Genomic DNA, 26,814 nt, shown 5'->3' on the forward strand with positions numbered 1-26,814 from the left:
TGTCAGTGTGCCTTGGCTGGGTAACAGAGCGCAGATCGTCGTGCCCGGTTAAAACATCGGCCTGACCGGAAAGTCAGCTAAATTATTTAATGGGTTTTAAAGTTCACAGACAGGCACAGATTGTGTGTGTCGGAATAAAGCTCTCTTTCTGGAAACTGGTGGTGGGAGCATAGTTGTTTAAAAGTTAAGAATAAAACATTCAGTATAAAGGAGCTGTGTGTCACAGCAGTCTAACTAGCAGTGGCATAGCAGCCTTACTGACTTTGCAAACTCTTTTTCCGATGTACAGTGCAAACTTGCTAATAACTGACATTTCCTTAGTAACTTATTGAGATGCTCACCAGAAGCAGATGTTTTTTTCCTGTCTGAACAGCCGCACTTTTTACAACAAACCACTTTCCTTTATCCTGAGATACTCCAGCTTGTTGGCATGCTGATTAGTTTTGCCTAAATTTCTAATTAAATCGGCACTGCGTCATGCTTCCTAGGATGTCTGTTGAAGTGGAAGGATAAATGCCTCCAAAATGATCTGGAAAAAGGAAGGATAATATTTTCTGTTATGTCAGACTGAGACTGGCAGTGGAAGAGATCCTTACTGCATTTCTAGGTTCAGTAATTGCGGATTGCTCACTCTCCTAATATATTGAATTATCACATAGGAAGCATAAGTATGACACTATTGCTAAGTATTGTTGCTTGCTTAAATCTGTTCGGAGCCGGTTTTGCAAATATTTTTGAAAAACGGTTCACACTTCTAAGGAGCTGTTGCTGTGGGTACACAACAGCTTATCTAACTAGAAGGTTTTGTTGGACTAACCTTACTTAGCCTTTTATTTCTACCCCTTTTTGTCTACCAGGGAGATGAGCTCACCCCAGGTCCTTAAAAAAGGTTTTCGTCAAAGTCGTCTTGCTGAACTGGTTTCCTACCTCATTGTGCAGGCACGGGTTCAAGCATGGGCAAAGAGAGAATGGACCCTGCAGCAGGGATTGGAGATGAGGGGTAGGGAGATGGTAGCTGCTCACGGGACTTCACAGCCAGGGAAACAAGGCTGTCTGATCTCTCTTGTTGATAGGTGTTAAAAAGAAAAAGAAAAAAAAAAACACCCAAACAAGAATGAGGCAAGTAAAGGAGTAAATTGTGGCAAAGTATACATTTTTTATAAGAGATAGTTATTACTGAATAGATCTGCATAACAGTGCCTCAGATTCTGTGCTTTTAAAAGGTATGTGTACTTGTGCGAGTTTACACAAGTGCAAAGGTTGTTGTTTTTTTTTTTTGCATGGGACTGATGTGCTTGCTTATGGACTCCATAGCACCACAGATCTATAGGGCAGGAATATGCATTAAGTATTGCAACAGTGTTGTTTCCTAAGAAGTGATTAAATAAATGTCATTCTCGTGTTTGTTTTATGTGATAAATATATTCTGTCATTCATTTATGTGTATCTTGTCTACTTCTCCCTTGAAATGTGCCAAAGAAAATTCTTGGCATGGTGTGTAGTTACCTCAGTTAGTTGTGTTGTCTTAGATCGTAAAAGCCCAGGTATAGCTTTGTTCTTAATTTCATTAAAGTAGCTAGTCTTCTGTGCAGGATCTCTCACAGCTTAGGAGCTTGAAATCAAGTTTTTCTGTTTGAAAAACAGTTTTCATACATTTGCTGTTGTTCTAGCTAGAGGTAAGAATGTGCTGTTTTTCCAGGGTACCCATTGCCACTTGGGGAAGGGATAACAAAGTTTATTGGTTCAAAGTTTTGCTTAAAGGAGGTTGTAACAGTTTGAACAGCTCAATGAGATGATAGATTTCTCGTTTCTCTCTCCCTGTTCTCCTCTTTCTTCCCAGTTCCTATAGGTTGTGCACACGAGTGGAGCATAGTTGTATACCCTTCTCAAAAGGATTTTGTAGCCGGCTATTAAAATGCATGGTGGATGAATACAGGGCAGGAACGTGCGTGAGAGATTCCAGGGAGAATTCTTCAGTTAAGATTGAGGAGGTGGTGATTTCAGTGTGTGGCGTATCACAGTAGAGCCCTAAACTGATTTGAATTCTCCTCTGCTGAAGACACCTAATACTTTCTTCAAACTGCATATGATTTTGCAGGGAAAGCACAGTAGAGCCCTAAACTGATTTGAATTCTCCTCTGCTGAAGACACCTAATACTTTCTTCAAACTGCATATAATTGTGCAGGGAACGAGCCGATACTGAGAAATACCGAGTTGTCTGTGAGAGGAATAAGGTCGGGCCATGGAAAGCAAGGTGCATAGCTAGGTTTTTTTCACGAAGCTCTGGAGACTAAAGCTCTATATTCTACGTGCAAATAATGCTTTGGAGGGATACAAACCACTCCTAGCCCTACACTGAACGCACATTTGCAGGTTATATACTGGGGGGGGGGCGGGCGGTGAGGAGGTAATTGGACTGTACCTGGCAGTGGATGGAAGGGCATTTCTGAAGCTGGATGCAAAGAAGCTTTCTGGGAACATCCAGCTGCCATCATTCACAGCTGGAGCTGTGTTCCTTTTCTTTATAAGGGAGCCTTAGAGAAGTGAGGGAGAAGGTGGTGGTGTTAACCAGGTGCAGGCAGGAAAAATACATGGAAGAGGAATCCATCTGCTTTTGAAGTTTGCTTTGGTTGAGGCATTATAAGATGCAGGTAATTCTCTGCCCTTCTTTTTCTCCCAGTCCCAGCTTAGGTGCATTTGTGTTGTCCAGAAATTCTGCTTCTGAGCTGAGTCTTCTCCTCCATGTTCTTTGGGATGCCACCTTTCCAAACAGTCTTGTTGTGCTTACGAATCATAGAGTGCCTTGAGTGTTGAAATCAGCTTCCTGTTAATGCAGTGGATTTAAAGAGTTTTTTATCAATAACCTGGATTTGGTCTTACCAGATTTCATACATGTTTCTTCACTCGGTACTTTCAGGAGAGCCTGTGTTTTGAGCGTAACTGGATTACAGAGCATTACGTTCTTTTAAGTAGCTTTTCTACAGATAATTGCTGAAAATACCTGTGCAAGTGCATAGAACTTGTTATGTGTGGGAAAAACCCTACTATTAAACAGTCAGCTAATCTGTTAGGGAAGAAGGCCTAGTGTAACCTGTGTTCTAAATACTGATCTGTCGCAGAGCAATACTTAGTTATGAACAAAGTGGAAAAATAAATGTTTTATCAGATAAAATTCAGTATGTTTAAGAAAAAGTCGACTGATGTTATGTCTTACATTAAGTCAGTAAGTGGAAGAAAATAAATTGAGATTGTTGTCATATCAGTGAGTAGCACATTTTCTCCTACTGTATTTCCGTTGCTTGGGATCACAAGGTTTACAAGTTGAATCTGCTTTTTCTTGCTTTAATATTAATATTCAAGATAGCATTCTAAAGCATATTAACTTATTCCAGCATTTTCAAATTTATTCTTACAAAGCTTTTCAAAACTAACTAAGTATACAAAGGTCTGAGGTTATGCGTTTTTTTAGACTTTAGGCTGTTATATCCACCATGAATTGGATGCTAACAATTTCTTCTTTGACAGCATTGCAGAAATTCAGAAGGATGTGGAATATCGATTGCCATTCACTATAAACAACTTGACAATTAATATTAACATGTAAGTAGAGTGAGATATCTCTATGCACATCTTGAAAATAAAAATTATTCTGGAAAATAAGTAGTAATGGAACATAAATGGCTCCCATCTTATAACTGATGTCAGGATTATAAGCTGGATTTGCATTAGTAGTTGTAGTGATACGAGGGAAACTAGTTCTGTAGTAGATGCAGATGCTCAGCTGAAAGCAAAAGTGTATTTTGCTGTGCTCAGCTCTGAAGATACTTGCGTGTTTTTAGTGAAGGAAAATAGGAGAGAATGCTTGATGGTTTCTGACGACTTTGAATCCCCTACAACTGAAAATAAATTTAGTAATCTGCTAAATTTGAGTGACTTATTTTAACATTTCCTGTAAATTTATTTTTGGGGGTGCTTTTGCTCTGGTGAATTGATGTTACTCTCTTCACAAGTTTTTTATTACTTTAGCCTGATAACTTCCCTGATATTCTTGTAGGTTAAACTACATTGTCTTTGTAGTGATAACATTTGTATTAGAAAAGATTTGCGTTATGCTACAGCTTTTTCTTTGTCTGTGGACATAATTACTTTACCATTATACACTAATTTTTCCCAGTAAATGCTCTCTTCAGTTCTGTGGAAGTCTGGTATGCTAATCGGTCTGACTTGTAATTTTGCAACTGAATAATCCTTTTATGTGATTCATTCACTCTGTATTTCTCCATAACTCTTCTCATAGAAAAGTAGGTTTATGTAATTAATTGTACTTTTTTCTTTGCATAAGAAGCCTTCTCTTGCAAACTTTATCATGGTATGTAGCTCTAGTAATGATAATTTTTGTATTCACAGCTTGCTTCCATCTCAGTTTCCTCAGGAAAAACCAGTCATCAGTGTTTTCCCACCTGTGAGACATCATTTAGTGGACAAGCAGGGAGTGTATGTGACCGGTCCATTAATAAGTAATGTGTGTATAATTTGTCACTTCACATATGTTTGCTGTTAGTAGCAATTTTAGTATGTGACACTCGATTATTGCTAATACTTCTGGTGAAAAAGACTAGTACAGATCCTGATCCCTCTCAAACTGTGTTTTGTGGGGTCTGAAAACAAAAATTCAAGCACTCTTGAACAAGTACAAAGTATTCTTCAGTATACTACTGTTTATGCTTTTACTGCTACCGTTACTGACTTGACTGTTCCATATATCTATAACTATTTTAAGTTATGATGGCTTAAAAAGTTCCTGTCACTTTTCTTGTTAGTACCAGTAGCACAGTTCTTGTTTCTCTACAGAGTATTCCAAATAAGGGAGAAAGATGCTTTAAGACTGTTTTGTAACATAGTTCTTTCTCCCCTAATCCTCTTAGAAACTTGTCAGGGTTTTAGCTCTAATATTCAAGGGTTTAATATGCGGTTCATTTGTGGGTTTTTTTTTTCCTTTTTTTTTTTCCTGTCAGCAAGGATGTCATTGTTTTGGGGGAGCAGAGGTTGCGACTTTTTCAGAATGCAATTAATGCTTTTTGTCTCAAATCTTGATTATCCATTGATAATGGAATATAAAAAAGACTTGGAGTTTCTGATCAGTGCTAGGTGGCTTTATCACTTCATTTGGAGCTTGTGTGTACAGTTTACATCAGCTGGTATGTCTCTGAAATAGCTTCCAGCACTGCTGTGTGGGTATAATAAACAGTCAAGTTCAGCACATTTTGGAACTTGTTGGATTCCAGGCATAATTTTTATTCTGTGTTGGGTTTTGGTTTTTTTACCAGTTTACAATGCACTCAGATCTTGGCAAAATTATTCAGAGTTTACTGGATGAATTTTGGAAGAATCCTCCAGTTCTGGCTCCTAGCTCAACATCATTTCCATAGTAAGTATCAATAAACACGATTAATAGAACTATGAGTATTAACCTACATTTTTAAAGAAGAGATGAAAACAAGTATTAGGAGAGCAGGAGCAGGAATAATGTGAATATGTTGGGAAAAATAGATTCAGTGCCCTGGCATAATTTCACGTGCATGCGGGATGGCAGGATTATTTTGAGAAGAAACACTAGATTTCATTGGAGTTACTGAGTCAATGTGCTGATGTTACTTTACGTGCTTCTGAAAGAATAAATGTTTCCATTTTCCATTATCAGATGAAACTTTGAATTTGCTGTAGGTCATGGTCTGCACAGTTGTGGTTTTTTATGTTATTTTCATAATCTCCCAGGCTTAGAAGCAGCTTCTGTTACGCAAGTGTAGAACAAAATAGTGCAATTTAAATAATTTTATTAAATATGCATAAGTGGTCTGAGACACTACAGCTTTATCAGTACAACTGTGGTTCTCATTGCTGACAGTCATACTGGGTTTAGATGCAGCTGCGGTTGTGAATTAAAAAAAAAGATCATGTTATTTAGAAGTAATTATGTGTGTATTGCCCAAGCTGTTAAATGCTATACCATAAATAATAGCTAATGTATGACAGAGATGCATTTATCAGGACTTCTTGATGGAAACAATTTAAATTTACCGTCTCATCAATTTTTGAGGAGTTGTTTTCTTATTAAGAGTATGAGTGTGTGTTTGGCTGCTCTACAGTAATACAGTTTAATAGAGTTGTATATTATGTTGCAGTATAAGGCATAAAGTAGATTGACTATGTTGGAAGTAACTGAGAACAGAAAATGCAAAATTTATGGTAATTTAAAAATTCAATCTTTTATTTTGTATGTAGCCCAGTAATTATAATTCAAATGGTAAGAAATGTGCTGTAAGCAGTTGGTTGCTCATGGTTGTGGGGTTTTTTGTTTGTTTTTAGCCTTTTCAACAAACCAGCTGGAATGCCTCCTTATGCTCCTCAGGGGTTTCCATTTCTTCCTCCATACCCACCTCAAGAAACAAACAGAACTATTGCAGCTGTGCCCGTTGCTGAGTCAGTTTCTTCAAGCTACACAACAGAGAAGCCTGCTGCTCCCTCTTACGGTGTCATTGCTGATCTGCCACTACCTGTTCCGACAGCAGAAGCAGTGCTTCAGGTCTGTGTGCTGAGTTTTGCTGCTTAAGCTATCAGACATTGGGTACAAGTTCCCTCAAATGCACACAGGGCATTGCCGCAAAACTCAAGGGAACAGTTTGAGTGACTACACTTCGTTGTTTTGCTGGTGCTAGGAAAATGAAACTGTCATTCTGGCTTTGATGAAAAGTTTTTTAGAACAAACTTGAAATCAGAAACCAAGTTTTGTCTTTCTGAGTTTGAGTGAAAGTAGTGTCTTTGAATATACTTTTTTTTTTTGGAGCTGCACTTCCCTCATAGTGTAGCTGTGACTGTTTCTCCAGCCACAGAAAATGAGATCCTTTTCTCTATACAGGATTTTCTGCCCAGAGCCTACCAGGTGAGAATGATATGCGGTCTCAAGCCTTTATGTGTATTTATTTCTCATTTTCATGCTTAAAATATCTTCTCTTCATGGATCTTGTATGTGTATACTCACAAACTTCCTCTCACTGATGCACTCTGGAAGGATTTTTTTGAATGTCCTTCCAAAATTCATATCTGAATGTTGAGTCTTTCATCAAATCTTGACTTTAGTAACAAAAGCTTTCTTAATCTTGGAAGACGCTTTCCTGGCTTTGTAGAATTTAAAATTTCTTCTTTCTGTGAACACAGGCTTTTTTTCCTTGTCTAAAAACGTTTTCCTGGAGGGATTATAGATTTAAAAACCACATGAAAGAGATCAAAATAGCAGTCTCTTTCTCTGTTCTCACTTCCCTGAGTTATAGTCCATATGTTTCCAGGGTCATCCAACTGTTGTCAAATGGAAGACATAGCAAGACGAAATTATTTTCCTCCAAAATTGACTCATCTTTTATGACATGCCACCCCAAACATCCCCAAATGTTTTGTTGCTGTGGTTGAGTTGAGATGTCTTCTGTTCAGAGACGTAGTGCTATTGCTTCTTACTGCTTTTCCTACTTTTCTTGCTGCTGGCTGGTACTCGCCTCCAGTTTTGGATTAATCAGGTTAAATGTCAGGAAATCACTCTTCAAAAATCTACTAAGCATTTCTAAACTTGCGTTTAGGTTGGCCAGAATGGATTTACTTACAAGATGCCTGATGTTCCTGATTCATTTCCAGAACTCTCAGAACTAAGGTAATTTTTCAGAAGGTAGCAAAACTTTCCATAGTCATTAAAAGGCAATTACTGCTGGTCTGTATTTGATTTTTGCGTCACTGAAAGGTTTATGTAGAAATTATAAACAGGATAGCTGCCACTTACGAAAATTACAGAGTCAGAAAGTAAACCAGCCTTGTATTCAGATGCGCTGCTCAAATGTGTTCAGGGTTTTCTCAGCCCGAGCAATACTTGCAACACCAGGAAAAAGAGCATTTACTTTTACTTTTCATAACTATCAGTGTCCTGCTGTCTTCTGGGGTTTTGCCAGGGACTTAATTTCTACTAATACAATAAGCTTAACTTTTGAAAGGAGGAAAGGGGGCAGGGAAATGGGCTTGAGATCAGTTCACAAATTACATTCTTTTAAATTCAAAGACGGTAGCACAGGTTAAACAACTGACTATTTTGTGAGCAGCTCAAGTGTGTGCAGGGCAGGTAGGTTAGATAAATCCAGGTGGTAAATGTGCCAGCTGTCCCAGTGCAAATCACTTCCACATCTAAGTACTTCCTACACATATTACACAAACATTTTCATCAAAAGCATATCTTGTCATGATTAAAATTATATTAGTTACTGGCTGCAATTTGCTTTGAGCTAATGAGGCAGCCTCAGTTATCTGGGACTAAATAGATTACAAATTAGCTGTTAATTCTAAAGGGTCTTAGGAAATTGGTTTCTTTTTGATCTCACATCTTTATGGTGGTGTCGTAGTTTAGTGATTGAAAACTCTGTCGTTTCCAAAAGGAAAGACCTTTGGCCAAAAGGGCTTCCAGGTTGGGGTTTTTTTGTTTTGTTTTTTTTGTTTTGTTTTGTTTCCTATCGCACCTTCCTAATAAGATCCTGTTTAATTTAGCTAAACCAGTGTAAGTTCTGGCAACATCCTTATTATGCAGCAGAAAGTTAGGGGATTTGAGGGAAAGTATAATTCGTTTGTTTAAACAAAACATTCTAATCAAGTTTGGTCCTTCCAAGAAGACCAGATTAAAATTCCATGATTCTTCTGGTGGTTGAGTTTAATCACAAATGGTATTGCAGCTGTTCTGAGTAGCCCTACTGTGTGTAGATCCAAGGTTTTGGTAGCTGGAGGGCTGCATGGGTGGCCTTTGTGAGACAGGACCAGGGGCTGCACCCATGCCAGGCACAGACGGCTTGGCAGCAGACCCACTGCAGGACGGCTGAGTTTATGTGAAAACACGTTTTAAAAAGCGTAAATGCTGCAGAGCTGGTGAGGAGTGAGGGGAGGGGTGGAGAAGTGTGAAAATCCTGCAAACACAAAGGTTGGAGAGGAAGCAGAAGGATATACTCCATGTGTCAAAGCAGGTATTCATCTGCAGCCCATGGAAGTTTTGGAAAAAAACACAGCAGAGCAGGTATGTCCCTGTAGCCCATGGAGAGGACTATGCTGGAGCAGATTTCCACACTGCAGACCTTGGGAGACTCTGCAGATCTTCCTGGACCAGACAAATAGGCCCTGAAGGAAACTGCAACCATGCTAGAGCAGGCTTTCCTGCTGGAAACTGCCATCTGTGGAGAGGAACCCATGCTGGAGCACGAGTAAAGTGTGAGCAGGAGGGAGCAGCAAAGGCGAATTGTTGCAGACTGACCACTACACCTGCAAGTTCACCTCCCTGTCCCTGAGCTGCTTGGGACAGGGGGAGCTAGGGGAGTTGGACAAGGAGTGAAGTTGAGCCTGGGGAAATTGCAAGTGACGTGTTACAGTTTTTGTGTTTCTTTCTCACCATCCAATTATTAAATTAATTTGCAATACATTAAATTAATCTTCCCCAAGTTGAGTGTGTTTTGCCTGTGATCGTAATTGGTAAGTAGTCTCCTCTTTATCTTGACCCACAAGCTTTTCCCGTATATCCTGTTGAGGAGGGGGACAGAGAGCAGTTGAGTGGGCATCTGGTAGCTGGCCACCCCACTAACATTAAAACACACCTTATAGGAAGTAAGGCTTGAAATGAGAGATGCTTTTTCACACACTCCTTTTTAAGCTTTCTGTGCCAGATGGTAGAGCCCACAGTCCAGGATAAAGGGGAAAAATAAGTTGTGGTCAAGCGTCATCTATCTGAAAAGTCCCAATAAATGCCTCAAACTTTTGGATTTTCACAGAAATGAGTAGCTCTACACATAATGTTTGCCGTTAGCTTTAAATCTACTTTCTTTCTGTTTGAATATAGTATATCACAGCTGACCAATATGAACGAGCAAGAGGAAGTGTTACTGGAGCAGTTTGTGACTCTGCCACAACTGAAGCAAGTCATTACTGATAGAGATGAGTTAGTGAAAAGCATTGAAGAGCTGGCAAGTAAGACATCAAAACATTAGCATCTGCGGCTGTGTCCTGTGAACTGAATCATTTAAAAAAGTAGTAATAGTGGCTTTATTTTACAGAAAAAAACTTGTTGCTGGAGCCTAGTCTCGAGACAAAAAGACAGATGGTGTTGGATAAAGTAAGTGAACAATAAAATCTTTTTCAGAAATATTAGTTGTAATACTCTGTTTTTTTCAGAAATAAAATGTTCTTTTTCTTCTTCTTTCCAGTATGAGCAGCTCACAGCGATGAAAGCAGCCTTTGAAAAAAAGATGCAAAGACAGCATGAACTCAGTGAGGTATGATCTCGATATCATTTTATCTCTTCAAGAACACTTCAATAAGACTGAAGTTTTCATTTGTATTTTTATCCATGGGTAATGTTCTTTTGGTTAAACTGGTTAAAATTCTTCTAACTTTGTGTGAAATAGATTCATGTCAAGTGTGACATAAAAGGGAATGAAGAACTGAACAGTTGGAAAGCAGAACAGTGTTACAGTTGAACTACTGTTTTGTTGGGTTTTGTTACTTTTTTTTTAACACGACAGCAGGAGCAGAGCTGGAAGAAGGAAGGATGTCAAACCAGTTTGAAGAATAGAATGATTTTCAAAGAAGGCTTGTTTAACTCATTTAACATAATAAGCTTGTAAAACTGTACTAGATTAAAATGATTATAAAATCATTGCTTTAGAACTTAAATTCTGCGATTCACTGGGTCACTTTGGGCAACGTTAGATGTGCTGTCAAACTTGGCGCATTCTGAAGTGCAAATAGGGTAAAGTCATCACTTGAGAAAGCAATGGAGGGAAGGAGGATAATTCCTTAGTGTGTTTACCAGGATGTGCGTTAGAAGATGTAACTTCTTACAAACCAATGTCTGCACTGAAATCTTCATTATTTGCAAGCTTCTTACCTGAGAATACAACAGCCTATTAAAATAGCGTGTGTAGGACCTGAGTTTCAAAATGCCCAGAAAGTTAAAAAATACGAAATAGCAAGCAGAAAGTTACATGACAGCAAACTGAATGATTTCTTAGCTGGTCTAAATGAATTAAATGTTTCCTCACTTGAAAATCGGAATAGTCTGACTCTTAACACCTCCTTGTTGTGTGATGTCAATTGGCTTTAAAGTGGGCAAGAGTTAGCTGGCATTGAGAAACCTTCTATTTCTGTAAGAAACCGCTAAAGAATAGGCCTCAGTACCCCACTGCTATATATTATCTTTTCTTTTTTCTAAGTTAGATCAGCTGATTCAATTTAGTGATGGTTAGGAGGCTGAGAGTTGGGGAGTTGCGGCTGGATTTTTGTGCAGTTTTTCCCCCTAAGCTGTATCTTCATGTACTGATGTTCACTGCACGTTATGTGGTATCTTCTGTTACCTCTCCTTCAAAGTTCCAGTCAAGTCTTTACACTTGCACTGTGGGTAAATTTTAGTAATCTTTTATTAGAGCAAGCTCTCCTTGTTTTGCACGCGATTATTTTAACAGGAAATTTCTGATTACATTACAATTTTACAGTATGTAAGTAAAATATTTTTCATAGAGGTAGATGAAAGGTCCAAGCATATAAAATCTATAAATAATCTTTAATTTTGCAGTTCTGGCTCTGTACAGACTCTACTGAAGATGTGAAGATGTTTTGATTAACTGCCCAAAAGAGGAAAAATAATGAAACTGTGTGCAGTAAACAGAAATAAAGTTTGAGGTTTATAGGAAAAGGAGAATGAGTATACTGGTTTAGATTAGCAGCCCATCTGCTTCTTAAATAGGTGCTTTTTCCTTTCCTGTCTTCCTCTCACAGTCATTTCAAGGGTTTTTAAAAGCTGAACAGTAAGTGCTTTTTTTACCTTTTTATACTTGTCAGGTTTACTACTGAGTTTCAAAAGTAGACCCTACGCATTGAAAACTCAGAAGTCATGCACTTCAGAAACCTGTCAGATTTCTAAGTTGGATGCTTTCTACAGTGTAGGGTAAAAGTTGAAAAGCTTTATGCGTTTGTGAGAATGATTGTGAATCAAGACTAGCATTTCTCACATTGAATTCTCTCTAGTTTAACAAGCTATGCTGTTTCTTGAAGACAAAGCTTCATCACTTAGGCTTTTATGTGATGATGATGATGATCTGTTCACGTATTCCGTATTTATATAGTCAGTTATCTTCTTGGAAATGTAGGTTTTGATGGAAATTTTAATATTACATAGGAGTTCTGATTTTCTTAGAGTTGCAGTCCAAGTGCTCTGCAAGCCAGACTTAAAGTAGCTGCTCATGAAGCTGAAGAGGAATCTGACACTATTGCAGAAGACTTCTTGGAAGGCAAAACAGAAATAGATGATTTTCTTAGTAGTTTCATGGAAAAGAGAACGGTATGTAATATACAAATCATTCTAATCTGAGTGATAATAGAACACAGCAAATAAATTTAAGACTTAAATTTTGAGCAGCCCTCTGATACAGAACAGAGCTTTAGTAAGCTCTAACAGAAGGAAAATATATCCCTAAGTGGCTTCAGTCTATGTAGAATATAATCTGTGTTTTGAAGGCACGTATTTCTAAGGTGGACGTGCAGAGGTCTGCATTATACCCTAGTCGTGTTGCAGATATTTTTGTGCTACTTTCCTCTATATCCTGTATAGATAGAGGGAAGATAGCCACATGGACAGTTTTTAAATTTGGTAAGTCAACACAGAGTCACGTGTTATATCAAGCATCCCTAATGTTTAATTTCTGAAACTTCTTTAATTATTCTGTTGATGGCTATCACCAAATAAGTAACTGAGATTCAAAAACCAACATTCCTCCTCATGCTGTGAGAAGAGCAACTTAACAGTTGCAGTGTACCTTTCTTTAAAGATACCTGATAAATGCATTCCATAAGACAGGAAACAATTCTTGTAAGCAGTTGTTCAGGGAATAACGCTATCAATATAGACAACTGTTCCGCCTGAAGCTTGGAAGGGAGGTGGTTCAAAGGACTTTCCTTTTTTAAAGATCCTGCAAAGTGGCCAAATCATTAGAAACTGCCATACACATTATAAAATATTCCTTTCAGAATGCACTAATCCCATGTCTTGTTTTGTAGCTCTGCCACTGTAGACGAGCCAAAGAGGAAAAACTTCAACAGGCAATAGCAATGCACAGCCAATTTCATGCTCCGCTATAGGTAAACTGCTGTTTTAATATTTGTGGTGAATTTTTTTTTTATACAATTTACCTCATTATCACCCACTTACAATTGTTACAATGCGTAGTGCTCTAATAATGCTTTCCGTGGAAATCCAGTATGTACAGCATCTGCTGTTAGTTCTATTTAAAATGTTGACTTCTGGAGGAGTGAAAATATCTAATTCTGGAAATTTGTCTTTACAGACTTCCTGCAAACTACACCTGCCAAGAGAACGAGTGAAAAACCCAATAAAGCACACTTTTTAATAACTATTATTTGCAAATAAGCATTTCATCTTATATGGTTGTATTTATAGAAGAGATTGTATACAGAGTTGGGATGGCTTTTGTATAAATCAGAATGTCTCTTTATATCCCCATTGTTCTCAAGAATCCTTCTATTGCAATCTTTGCACTAATTTCCTGTATTTATTGTTGATAGCTCTTGTCGTATTTAAGTTCCTGCTGCTATACTCCATTTCTTCAAAGATTAAATATCTAAACCTGTAATTTTGACTAGCTTTTTTACATTTTTATAAAAACATAATTCATATCTTTTTCTATTTTGGACTTTAAACATAGGTTTGGCTTGATCTATGGCAGAGTTTGAGATAAGTGGTGATAGGACTTCGGAAACTGAAGATGTTCATAATTAGAGATTGTGAGTGGATTCACAAGCTGTCTTCTTGAAGCCAAAATATTTAAGAACAAGTTTTTTACTTCTACGTAATAATACAAAACTAAGTATAGCCTGTATGGGGTTTTGGCTGAGTAGATTTCAATTAAGCAAAGTACGTGTTTGAACAAATTCTGCTGGAATCAAAATAGAGTAAATGATCTCTGCATAGATTTGGTATGTTGCTCAGTAGCACTGATGTTACTGAGGATTGCAGGAATGGATTGGTACCTAGCACTGTAATTAAACACTATTTTCATCTAATAATGTCATTTTCATATTTCTTTTTACTTAAAAATAGTCAGGTCATCTCCCAGTTGCTGTTTAAAATAATGTGAATATATTCATCATGTGAGGAGCTCAAAAGCACTTTACAAAAACTAGATCTGAAATTCTTCATGAAGTAGCAGTTGTTTTTTCAAAAAAAAAAACCAAAACCCGGAAAACCTAATTTGGCTGGAGTTGCATACTGTATTGTGTTAAGGCCAGTGATAGAATTTGGAAGGGAGACTTAATTCTGCCCTTTAATGACTGAATCTTGCTATGGTGAGGTGACCTTTTTTAGGATGGGGATGTATCTTGTGAGAATGGATAGGACCATATGTATTCCATATGTGCATTCCATATGTATTCCATAGGAGAGAAATACAGCCACTAAATACATGCCTGTACGTTCTCTCTTGATCTTACAAAGACACTCGTTCTTTTTCTTAACCTTGTCAGTGCATTGGGTTTTCATGGAGACAGTCAGGTTCCAGAAGAACAGAAGGAATTGAATAGTTCTGAGAGATAAATAAGATAAAGGACTGATTAAGCAATGTATCAGGAATCCTGCTGCTTTCTTGTCAGGAAGCATAAACCTGTCAGCCAAGACCCTCCCTCTGTGTTACCTCGATAGGGTCACAGAGCAGCAGCATCAAACTAGAGCATGGCGGTCCAAGTGAGTACTTTTCTGTATCGCTAATCTTCAGACAGTCTTAGAATACCTTTTTGCTAGAAAAGCATCAAGGTGTTTTTTCTGAATTGGAGAAAAGTGAGTAAATTTGGAGTTATGAAAATCCCTTAAGTGCAAGAAGTCTGTTCCACAGGATAGTGAATCTTCAAAGGGGCTTTAGTCTCAGCCCTGTCACACTTTACATTACTGTGGTTATCTGTCTTAAGCCACTGCCTTTCAGGGTGAGTAAACTATTCACTGGTATTTGATGGAACTTCTCTTCATAAAGCTGGTCCAAATTCTGAGTTTAGATGTCCCAAGAAAATAGAACTACAGTCCAAATCACAGAAGATACTTAAGTGCCTGAAAAAAATAAACAGGTTGTTAAGTGCCATGGTTAAGCAATAATTTTTAGAGTATCTTCTTCCAAAAAACATTTCTACTGACTGTGCATAATACTGTTTGTATATTGACGTAACACTTGTGCTAATGTGCTACCTAAAGCCCTAATTAAAAATGAGATTGCCTAAGTTTCCAAGTGGTTCTGGACTTGGGGCTCTGAGTGGTGTGATTTCTGCAGCTCTGGAGAAGAGGTGGATCTAGTCGTCAGTGTTGCCTTCTTGGCAAAATTGATGTGTTTTCATGCTGAGTGTACAAGTTGTTTGGGATCTTTTTCTCGGTACCTAACAGTCTTAGAGACTAGACACACAGTTCTGTACAGGGCTGTTCTTTCGTTCCTGTTTCTTGCTTGTGAGAAAGGAAGAGATGACCAAACAGTTGGTGCTCTTCCTGAGCTGGGCTGGTATGTCCTTTATACGTTTTATAACAGCATGGAATGACAGACCTCTGTCCTCACCTGCCTCCTGCTGTTGAATGTTCTGTGGTGTATTATGGTGCTCTACTGTGACTGAACTCTAGCCAGGTCACCTCCAGGGGATTTACCTCCCCAACTAGTACAAGTTCTCAACGCTTCAGCTTTTACTCTTTTGTTACTTTTATGAACACATTTAAATTCATGACTTCTCCATGGAGTCCTTCTGATAGTAGTGCAGAAGAGTCTAGAAGAAAATGTCACTGTTCAATGCAAGTTCTTACTACAGTGTTTCTTGCTATGAAAGTTTAAGGTTCTCTCTCTTCTCCCTTTCTATTCTCTTGCATATTGTTGTTCTATTCTTAGGAATTTTTTCCCTGTTTTTTAGCCCATTCTGCAGTCACAAACCCGTACCCTAGAAAAGAAGCACCGAAGTCCCTGTTTTAAATAACGTTGTACTGGGTTAGCTAGAGGTATCCTGTCACGTGCAGGAGTGGCTAGCCTGTTTCTGGCCTTTAAAGAGCAAGCCAATATTCTGCTGCTTTGTTGTTGGGGTTTTTTTGTTTTTTTCTTTTCTTTCAGTCCTACAGTGATGGTGCTAACAGGAACTTTTTTCCTTATGGGTAATCTTTACACTTTCACCAGAAGACTTGGTAGAACATTGATAACAGTGTGACAGAGTTAGGTTTTTTGGCTTCTAGCACGCTGGTAGTCCACTGTTGAACGCATTCCTTACCTTACTTTGCCAAAACGTGGCATGTTAGGTATAAAACCAGCTCTAAAGAATTCCCCTTGAAGTGTAAGAGAATAGCAGCTGCTGTTAGATACATATTCTGAAATCTTTTGAAATGTGTCACATGAACTCTTAAGCAGTCTGGAATAATAAGCTATATCAATGACTTGTTTCTGGAGAGCCTTGCACTGTGTTATGCTCATGCTGAGGTGTTCTGCCAAGTAGGAAGGTGAAATAAATTAATAAGAAGTACAAGAGTAAGGAGGTGGCTTGTCTCTGGGTTGGAGATGAAGGTACATTCTGTATTGTAACTGTTAGTTGAGTCTGGGTTTCGCCTAATTTTAGTACCTGGTCTTACTGCCAGAGATGTTCACTATAGCGGAGTTTAGGCCTCTTGTACAAGTGACTCCTTAAATCCAGAACTGGATTTTCCATATAGCAGTAGTAATTGGTGTTATTGCAGACCGGAGAAATTTTAAAATATGTCTGAGATGAAGTAGCTTTCTTTTTCGGGTGATCTTTTATGCAGCTGGTGTTAATGGTTCATTCTGCTGGGGCTTACAGAAGAACGTTTTCCTAGATTTCACAGTGTATTTGACATGCCAACCTTTCTGAAAGATGGGGATTATCAGGTATATACAGCTATGCTAGGCACAACTACTGGCAAGAGACTAAAATAAAGCTAGTTCTAAGCAGTATCTAATTATCTACTACTATAGTTTTGTTGTTTGCTCTGTACATAGTCCTGCAGCTTTGCCATTTCAGATCTTGACCAAATGTGGAAGTTAGAAATCTTCTAGTTGTTTCTGTCCCAAGTTCTTACTACACCCTTCAAAGACTGGGATAAATCTTTCTCAAAGAGAGATTTAAGAGACCTTCAGGTAAAACCAAATTAAAACTCTGGCAACAAAGTTAAGTCAGTTATTGCAGCCTTATTGTGTACATTATTCTGAACAGTAAATATTGTAAAGTGTTAAACTTAATAAAGGCTTTGGGCTTTTGAATATACCTTGTAATTGTCTAATTTACAGGTAGAGTTGGGCATTGCAGCGCTTGGGTGGATACAGAGTTGGGCTGGAAAAGGATGCAGTAAGCTACCCAAAGACAGACTTTCCATCTTTGTGTGTAGTGATTTGAGCTTTTCCTGTTTAACCCTTTCAACAGCAGTAATTCTTGGAGCCTCCACCAGTAAAGTGGGCTTTGAAAACCCATATAGCTTCTGTGGCTACTGCTTGTGTAAGTGCGTGCCTTGTTTTGCAGAGATAAAATTTACATGTAGCAATAAGCTACAAAGAAAGCCTGTATGTCGATATTAAGGGGATACCTTTACATAAAGAACTGTGTTCTTCAGGCTTCAGAACCTGAATAAATTAATCTGAATAAGCTTGGCAACCATCAGATTAAAAAATGAGTCCTTACCTGGATTCAGTCACGGTGATGCTGGTGGACGTATAAGGTTTCATTAGCTTCCTTCCAGAACGATTTATATTAGAAGACTACTACCTTTTAAGATTAAACATGATTTGATTTGCTGGCTTTTGGTTCTTTACTGGCAATTTAAATAATAGAAGTGAAGGTGAATGCTTATTTCACCTTTCCTTCTCATCACCCCACTCTCTGGCAATGTTTCTGGCCCCTCTGAATTCAGTGTTTGTTGATGTTTGGCTCTAGATCTTTGGTGTATTTTTCACTAGTCTTAGTACTGTGGTAAGTTGACCTACTTTTAAATCACCTTACCACATATTCCTCCCTTCCTAAGTAAGTGAATTGTCAGTGACTTACCCATCCTTGGGGGCTTCTTCAGTCATTGTCCTGTTACCTGTCTGCACTACAGTGTGTAAGGGTGACCACCAACATAAAAGCTACACTGAACCTTCAGCCTACACACAGAAGCAACCCACTGCCTCAGCAGTGCTGTTTGTTTGTGAAAGACTTGAGGATCTGTGTGCAGATCAGGGCAGTGTCCACAGAAAACCTCGTTAACTAACTGGTCAGCAGTTATAAAATGCTTATCTTCATTGCAAAGGCTACCTCCTTGTTTTTAATTGTTATTAGTGTGTGTCGTCAAACATTTTATGCTATATAAAGTGTTGCTCTCACTTGCCTCTGTCTTCAGAGAACATGGTCCTCTGCCTTACTGTTAATTTTACAAAGAGCTTTTCTTCTCTGCCTCCCTCTTTCTCTTAGTTTTTTCTTTTTCTCTTCTTACTTTTCATGGTAGACTTTGGTCTGGCTTGTGCCCTCCAACTTTTAAATTTTATTTCTCAGCTTTTCCAAATCCGTTACCAGTTTACCATCTTTGTCTATGTCTTCTATAGAGCTATCAATAAAACCAGCTAGTGAATGGTGGTCTTCTGTAGAGAAAACTTCAGCTGTTTGATCCTGTTGCCTTCAGTGTCCTTTAGATGCACATTTTCATACTAAAGAATAGCCTGAACCTAGCGAGGCGAAAATCACACCACTAAAATCTGTACTACTTTTCTAATCCTTTCTTTCCAGCGGCTTATTATGGTCATGTGTGTGCTATATCAAGTTACAGCAAGCTTATGCCAAATTCGAAAGGATTTGCAGCAGAGGGAGATCCCTACAAGAAATCTGTGTAGTTCATGGTGTGATTTTCTCATCCTTTTTGTTTGGCATTCCCTGAAAAACTAATGCGGGAGTATAACATGCTCCCATACACTCAACTCAATTGGCAGCACTCTCAGTTTTCTTAGTTAGCACTAAATTCCTCCAGAGGTTAAACTACTGGATTCAGTTACCGAAGTAGGGAAGACACAAAAGTCCCTTGATCTTAGTGACAAAGGGAGTCTTGAGTAAATGCAAGCAAACCTTTGTTTCATTCACTGGTGTAAAATAGCGTAACACTAAATGATGTGTTTATTTGAAAGTGTTTCCCAGCAGGCTAATAATGCCACAGATACATACATTACAATGAAGACGGTAGTAGCTAATGCAGAATTCCATGGACTGAAAGACGCATCACAGAGGGCTGCTAAGTAAAGGCTTAACATAAAATGTTAGTATTTTTCACTGTAAAGCGAGTTATAAGGACTTGCATAAGCAACACAAAGACAGTGCTTTGAACTTGTATATATTGCATTTCTGCGTTTATTTCTAGACGTGTCTAATAGGACACAATACTATCATACACAATTTTACATTTTAAAGATGTGCAATAATATTGCCCATTTTCAAACTCAATTTTAGGCAGAATATTTGTGTTTTGTTCTCATTGCTGAGTTTGCAGCATGTTTCTTTAGTTAAAGAAAACCTATTCAAAATCTCCTTCAATACCACAAATTTTACAGGCTGTGTTCAAAATAGGAAACATTTTTTTAAAGTGCAATTAAAATCAGGGCTTGCATTTATTACAAATTCATAAAGATTAAAAAACAGAAGGCTAGATTCTCAACTGAGTATAAATTACAGCTGCATTTATTTCAGTTGAGCTACAGTGATTTATCGAATTGAGGATCTAGCCTCCCCAGTATAACATTAAGATAAAAGTTGCTGTTAGGAATTAATTATTTGTTCAAAGACAGCAGCTCCCTGGAGGATATTAATACTGAAGTTTACCAAATGATTTTTAATAATACAAGTTCACAGAATGAAAAGCCATCCCACAAAAGCAGGCTGAATAGTAAAAACTAAAGCTTCTAAATTGAGGTATGTTGATATAACTTAATTCTGCCTGTAAATCTGTATTTGAAGGAGTAGTATGAAATGCAATCAAAGTAAACTTACATTACTACTGCTTTGCTTTGCTAGAGTTCAATACCACATTGTCTCCAAGCAGGTAAGAGCAGCCATAGGAATTATATTCTTAACTGCTGCTTGTAATAAAAAAAGCCCCACAGGAACAAAACAACCAACCACCCACCACCAAAAAAACCCCAAACCCAAAAAGATCCTTGGAAGAATTACAACCTATCAGGGAAGCCTTCTTAGTTTCAAAACATCCCAAATTTTAGACATTTTTTCAGTGGTTTACCTATAATTATGAAAACTATTACTCCTACTCTTAAATGAAAATTCTTAAACCGAATGAGATTAAACTTTTTGTTGTGTGAATGAGTGGTTTTCTTAAATGAGCACTGCCATGCTCTGTTTAGGTAGGCAAACACAAAAAGGGAAATTTTGTGTGAGGACAAAAAAAGGCCTTGATTGTGGTGAGTTTATTTTGAACAATAAAATTTGGAAGAAGTATTCTTTACAAGAGTGCCTTTATGGGCATAGCCTTCCTTTATTTCTGAATGGAGTCACGCTCTCTGAAGTGATTTTTATAAGTGATTTTGGATGCCATATTTTCTCCTCTGTATATGTATCTCAATCCCACTCAAAATATTTTCAAGTAGGAATCAAAATAGGTTGGAGAATTTGGGGTTTTATTACCTTAAGAATACTACCTATACGGTCATATAGGCAGGTTGGAACAAGAGTAAGATACAGTAAAACTTGAGAACAAAAACGTAAAGCAGCTAGAGTATACTGCCCAACATACCTTTCATTACAAAGGGATACTTTACCGCGAAGGCTGTGTAAGTATTTTTATATTCCTTTAGGTTTTGCTCACAGAAGCTTCTGAACTTTCCACAGTGGTTGAGGGTATAGATGGGAAGCCTTTCTGTGCAGCAGCAGCTGCTGCTTCCTTACTAAAGAGTTTTTTGCAGGATCAAAGGTTCATTTGTCCCCTAAGCAAGAATGTCCATTTGTTAGTTTTACTTTGCTGGTAAGGATTCTAGTGGGGGAATAGGAAAAATAATTGTTGGAATGCAACGTTTAACACCTCCCATTAAAAAAAAAATTACAGTATATCTGAAGGCAAAAGAGCTCTACATAAATAAGTTTGACTGATTCACCAGTCATACTAACACTAATGAATCTTCAACCTTGTCCCTATGTGTGAGAGAGTGCTTTGGAATTTCACATCTTTGGAGAATAACTATTACTTCATACAATAAATAATTACGGAAATGTACAAAGTCAGGAATAATGTACAGCACTGATAAGGTTAAAACAAATGCCACATTGGCTCATCTAAATATAACAACCGCTAGTACCTTCCTTTAGCATTACGCCTTTAATAATGGCTTGTTCTGCTTAGATCTTTACTTACACAATTGCACAGTTCCCTTTCTTTGGGTTATTCCTTTAGGCCACAGACCATTTCCATTCTTCATCTGATGTCTTTCCAGACTTGGAAGGACTCAACTTCATCTGAAGCCTTGCTGTTGTGAAGGTATTTCAGACTGCCAGAAATATAGCCTCATCTGAATCCTTGCCACTGTCTTCACTAGGCAAGCAGCCACCCCCACTTGGGGACCTACAGCTTAAGTCCTCCACACCCGACTCCTGATCACTGTTTGCTGAGAGATCAGGATCAGAGCTTTTCAGGTTGTCCTGTGTCAAAATCAGGGCTGAATCTTCTTCATCCCCTTGTGAAGAGCTCCGGGATGGGAATGATTTCAGATCGTTGCTATATTCCTGGGGAGTGTTAGCTAAGCTGTTGTTGGAAATAGAAAGCCCTAACTGTTTGCTTTGGTCTTGTTGCTTACTCTTGATTTTGTTATCATTTAATTGTGATTTCTGAAGATTCATCAATCTCTGAAATAAAGGAAACAGTATATATTACATGGACACAGTTAGGACCCAGTAATCTTTTTATGTGTCTTTGCCTTTTTTTCCAAAAAAAAAAAGTTCAGAGCCCAACCCAATTGGTACCCTCTAAAACTGCCTGTTTGCATTTATGGAGTATGAGCAATGCGCATTTTACCACAAACTGACGCTGAATTACAGCATTCTTCTGAGTTACAATTTCTTCTGAGTTACAGAAGGATATAAAACTCTTTCAGAAGTAATACTTCTGCACCAACACAGGTGAAATTTTATCCCTGAAGAAAAGGAAGTCCACTGTTGTGTCCTAAATGCAAAACATTCATAGTCATTTCTGTGAGAACAAAGATGATAGCTGCCAGAAAAGGATGTAGCGTGTAGAGGATTCTGCAAACAGGGAGTGGGGTTTCATTTATCATTACTTAAGTCTGGGACTTGGAGATCAAGTGTTTATTACCTCTCCTAAGACCTCCAGCTCCTCTTCCAGCTGCTGAGTTTCTTCCTTCACTGCCATCAGATAATCAGTAACTGACTGTCGAGGATGCAGCCCCTTTTCAAAGCGGTTGTACATGCCACTCCAGAACCTGGAATTGATGGGAAGGTCATAAATTTTCTCATTCGGTGAGGTGGCCTCAGAAGACTTAAATGCATATGTTGGGGTTTGGGTTTTTTTTTTTTTTTTTTCCACTTCCTGTCCTAAATGATTCATCCATGGATCATTCATTATTAGAGTGCATACATATAAGTTCATTGAATAATTGAATATTTGCTTAGATTTATGATTCATTTGTGTTGGCTCTGTCCTGAAGATGCAACTCTGTGGACATATGCAGCTTGAACCAAATCTGATTGCTAGGCAACAGAAAGAAACGTGAATGTATCTTTGACTCAAGGCTCAGGGTGGTTCACTTAACACAAGCTGTATTACTTTCTTGTTCTACATTGGGTTTAGAGCAATGGTACCTATGAAGCAGCCAAGGTTAAAGACAGTTTATCATAATCCTAGTTCTCAGACATTGCTTAACATCCCATGAAATCAACTTTGAAATTCTGTATGCTTAGTTTTGTCTGGGAGTGGAGTGAGTTGAGGTACACCTAGTTAACGGGATTTTTCCCCTGTAAAAAAAGAGTTAAAAATCAGAAATAAAGATTATGGCATCCTGTTCTCTTTAAACTGGTGTTTTAAACTGGTGTTTTAAACTGGCCTAGGGAAATTGCATGAAGCGTACACACTGGCAAATTCTGCTCCTGTTCTATGGAATTATTTTACAAACCTTTAGTTAAACAGCTGAGTTGATTTTTCATTTTCAGGAGGGAATGACTCACGACAGTAAGCCCTTGGCTTACTCTAGAAATCCTCCTGTCTTCTGTCTTCTTGGCCACAGACAGACCCTGTGTAACTAGTTCACCAGACGGTTAAGTAACCAAAAGACCTTCCCTCAGCTGCAGCTGTCCTGCCAAGTAGCTGACAGGTATTTTTGGAGCACACGCATGCACTCTTTATTATTCCTATCCTTACAGTATACTATTTAAGTCACATTCCCTCTTAAGTTTATCATCTGATAGCTTATGCTTGGAAATCTTTACACACCCAAGTAATTCCATTAAAATCAACAGGATTACTCATCTGATGGAAGATCTGCAGTATCAGCACTTCTTTTATAAATCCCACTATCGTAAAGAATACGATTAATGTCTATTTTTAAATTGTTTTAAAGTGGATGTGACCTGGAATAGTAGATGTGAAAGAATTCAATTTCTATCATTTAGGATATTTATTGGCTTTTCAACAGGTGCTTTTACTTGCAACTGGAAAACAAACTGATCAATTTTACTTCAATCACACTTTTCATGAATTTCTATTCAAGTTTTCCTTGAGTTTGTTAAGATTAATGGCACCATTAATTACTCAAGTCAGGATGTCAATAGGAGCATTTCTAAAGTTACTGTATTTTGTTATTTTGAAAAAAATACCAAGTAAAACTTAACTGTGTACTTTGAAGTATAACAACATGGGCAGAATCTGCCTTCTGCCATATGGTTTCTCAAAATGTCCCTTTTTGACACAAGTTGATTCAAATAAACCACAGAATTTTGGAGTGGAAGGAGTTGAAGCAACTTTAAATTTAGAAACCACAGAATGGAACTGGAAGACATTTCTCAGTGGAAGAAATGAGCAACCACGAAATTAGGACACACAACTATCAATACAGCTTTAATCTTAAGCTTCTTTTCAGACTAATACTCTGTTGTGGAATGGCTTAGAGGTCTTGGCTAACTATGTGCATACAAGGAACAAGCACATTGCATCTGAGACTGAATTTACTCTCTCTAAGCTACCTTATGGAATGAGAAATACTTAAGTACAAAGGCACTTTGCAGTAGTACATCCTACAATTCTCAGTAGCCAGTGATACTACCTACTTGTACAAGAAGTTGCATGGAGCCATCTGTGGGCGCAGGGTCCCTTGGTTTTGGCTGTGGTCTGATCTGTACAAAGGATTCAGGTAATCGGCACGATTTTTCCACAGGTGAGCCCACAGTGAATATGTTCGTTCTTGGATTCTGGGGGAAGAAAAAAAAAAGAAATAAATATATATTAAAGTCTTCACTACATTCAGGTATAGCTAAAGCTCAGATGTGACATTCTAGCACTCTGTACTACTTGTTTACAATCAGCTTTTTTACTTCACAGAATTAGACTGAAGTATAGAAAAACAGAGAGCGTATTCCTTTATTGGTCACTAAAGGCAAAATTCAATTAATTTTCCATAAAGCCAGAGAAGCTGGAGAGATAATTCATTTGTGAGATGGAGAGGATCACTTCCATAAAATCAGCTTTCAGACCAAGGTCTACATCAAAGGCATCCCCACATTTGAAAAATCACTTCTACACCACTGAGCTGCAGTTTCTCATGCAGTTAGGTCTTGGGATATGCTGACCCATTCAGGTTTTGGTTTTAAGTGGACTGTGGCACTGAGGCTTCTCTGCATTGGAGCAGTGAAAGGGACCAAATGGTGTCAGCAAGGAGTAACTCCCACCTTCCTCTCATTACTACTGCTGACACAATTGAGACGCCTGAGAAAATTGGTGGGTATCATGACATACGTGAGGAGCCAGGGCCCAAAGAAGCAGATAGGAACATCAGCACTGCCAGGAATTACACTATTGTCTCTGTTTGGGCTTGAGGGCACGTAAATGAGTTTTTAATTGCTTTGGGGACAGACAGCAAAGGGATAGTTTGCTGACTCCCACAGTCTTGGGGAGGGCTGCTAGACAAAAAGGCTCTTCGTAAGAAAGTATCGGAGAGATCAGGACTAAAGTGTCCAGACATAAGGTGCCAAGATAGGTTAAAACACAGAAGAGCAGTGATTCTTAAACTGAGAATTTAACTAGGGATAGTATCTTCCTGTTAAAGCTACAGTGACAGCTTGCCTTGTATGTTGTCAATGCTGCAATAAAGGCAAGGGCCTCATGGCTGAAGGGCTAATGCTCTTGTCAGTTTTCACTAATCCCTGTCACTCACACCGTGGATTACACTCCCGGCAGAGCCACACTGCAGAGGATCAACTTTTTTTGGTATTAATCTGTGTTGATAGAAGACAACAGCCAGGAAGTGTACACTGCGCCTTGCACCTTACAAAAGCACATACAAATAGACTGGCAAATGTCTGACTCCTTAATACACCACCCCCCACATGTAAATATGCTGCTAAAGAAAAGACTGTCATACTTCAGCTCCCGTCTCTCCTTCTGGCTGTTACACAGGAAATTCCCAAACTGGCAAGAATAGATATGATGCTGTATATGGATGAGGAATCTCTCGTTGAATTCAAAGGCACAAGGAAACTGTTCCATTAATTGCCAAACACACTCAATGAACTGGTCAATAACAGGGGATATCTCCTTCGGATCTCCGTCTAGATTGCCATACCTGAAAGAAGACAAGACACGATCAATTGTAACCTGAAATCCTCTAAGAAAACTGAATAACACTAATGAAAGCAAAACCCTCAACATGCAAGTTACCTCATAGGCATTCTTTTCTAAAATCCCAACTACTAGTATATATTTTTACTTACAAAAATGATGCAAAATTCATGGAGTAGAAAGAAGGCAGAATTTATCAACTTAAACCCCAACTTTGACGAGTGTCTTACTGCCTTACAGCTACTAACGGCTGGCTGCTGTCCCAGCCATGTTTTAGTGCTATTATTATAAAGTTATAACACAAGTCATCCTAAGAACAACTGCAATGACTTATGACAAAAACATATCTTAGACAGTCACTTAATGGCAGACCATTCCCCAAACCAGAAAACTCAGCAGGAGAACAGAATAACCTTGGCAGAAAACAGTTTAAAGCTGCCCAATCTTGGTGAAATTTTTAGAAAGTGTGAAATGTTTACACGCTACTGTAACTGTCAAGTGAACATCAAACTTCCTGTCTATAAAAACATCTCTTTGAATCACTAGCAATGAAAAAAAAAAAGGATCCTGAAAAGATAAAACACATAGAAGTAAAAAATATTAATGAGTCTACCTAATAGGAAGAAGCATTTTCAATCAGTTATTCTGCTTGTCTGCTCTGTGTGTGTGTGTGTGAAAGAGGGAGAGTGTGTGTGAGTGTATATGTGCATATATATATAAAAATGTGCCACCAGAGTGGAATCCCATGAACATCTAAAGTCAAAACTTCTAATTCTACTATTACTATGCATCAAAGAAAATATAGCAACGTTGTACTGCAAACCAAATCTATCAGTGGTAATTACCTTCCGTTGTATCTTTCACCACTGATAATAATAGACACCTGACAATATCATGTTACGTATAACAA

At 38.2% G+C, this 26,814-nt stretch overlaps 2 protein-coding genes across 2 annotated transcripts in view; one reads left to right on the forward strand and one right to left on the reverse strand.

Moving 5' to 3' along the window:
- Window positions 1-857: 857 nt before the first annotated feature.
- Window positions 858-13,713, forward strand: VPS37A (vacuolar protein sorting 37 homolog A (S. cerevisiae); the record flags this gene model as incomplete). The annotated part of the gene is made up of 13 exons (XM_010132508.1): window positions 858-1,000; window positions 2,940-2,970; window positions 3,527-3,601; window positions 4,409-4,523; window positions 5,329-5,429; window positions 6,368-6,584; window positions 7,630-7,700; window positions 9,909-10,036; window positions 10,123-10,181; window positions 10,273-10,341; window positions 12,261-12,404; window positions 13,121-13,201; window positions 13,408-13,713. Coding segments are annotated over 12 exons (1,234 nt in total), but the record flags the coding sequence as incomplete, so codon positions are not given.
- A 7,891-nt stretch (window positions 13,714-21,604) lies between these two features.
- MTMR7 (myotubularin related protein 7) overlaps window positions 21,605-26,814 on the reverse strand; it is a gene marked incomplete at its 5' end in the record, with an annotated part of 17,916 nt that continues 12,706 nt past the window's right edge. The window contains 4 exons of the mRNA XM_010132509.1: window positions 21,605-21,964; window positions 22,431-22,557; window positions 24,398-24,538; window positions 25,708-25,908. Coding sequence (XP_010130811.1) covers window positions 21,605-21,964; window positions 22,431-22,557; window positions 24,398-24,538; window positions 25,708-25,908 — 829 coding nt within the window. The remainder of the gene's footprint in view (window positions 21,965-22,430; window positions 22,558-24,397; window positions 24,539-25,707; window positions 25,909-26,814) is intronic.

Source organism: Buceros rhinoceros, unplaced genomic scaffold (genome assembly GCF_000710305.1).
Source record: "Buceros rhinoceros silvestris isolate BGI_N320 unplaced genomic scaffold, ASM71030v1 scaffold17983, whole genome shotgun sequence".
Classification (NCBI taxonomy): domain Eukaryota; kingdom Metazoa; phylum Chordata; class Aves; order Bucerotiformes; family Bucerotidae; genus Buceros; species Buceros rhinoceros.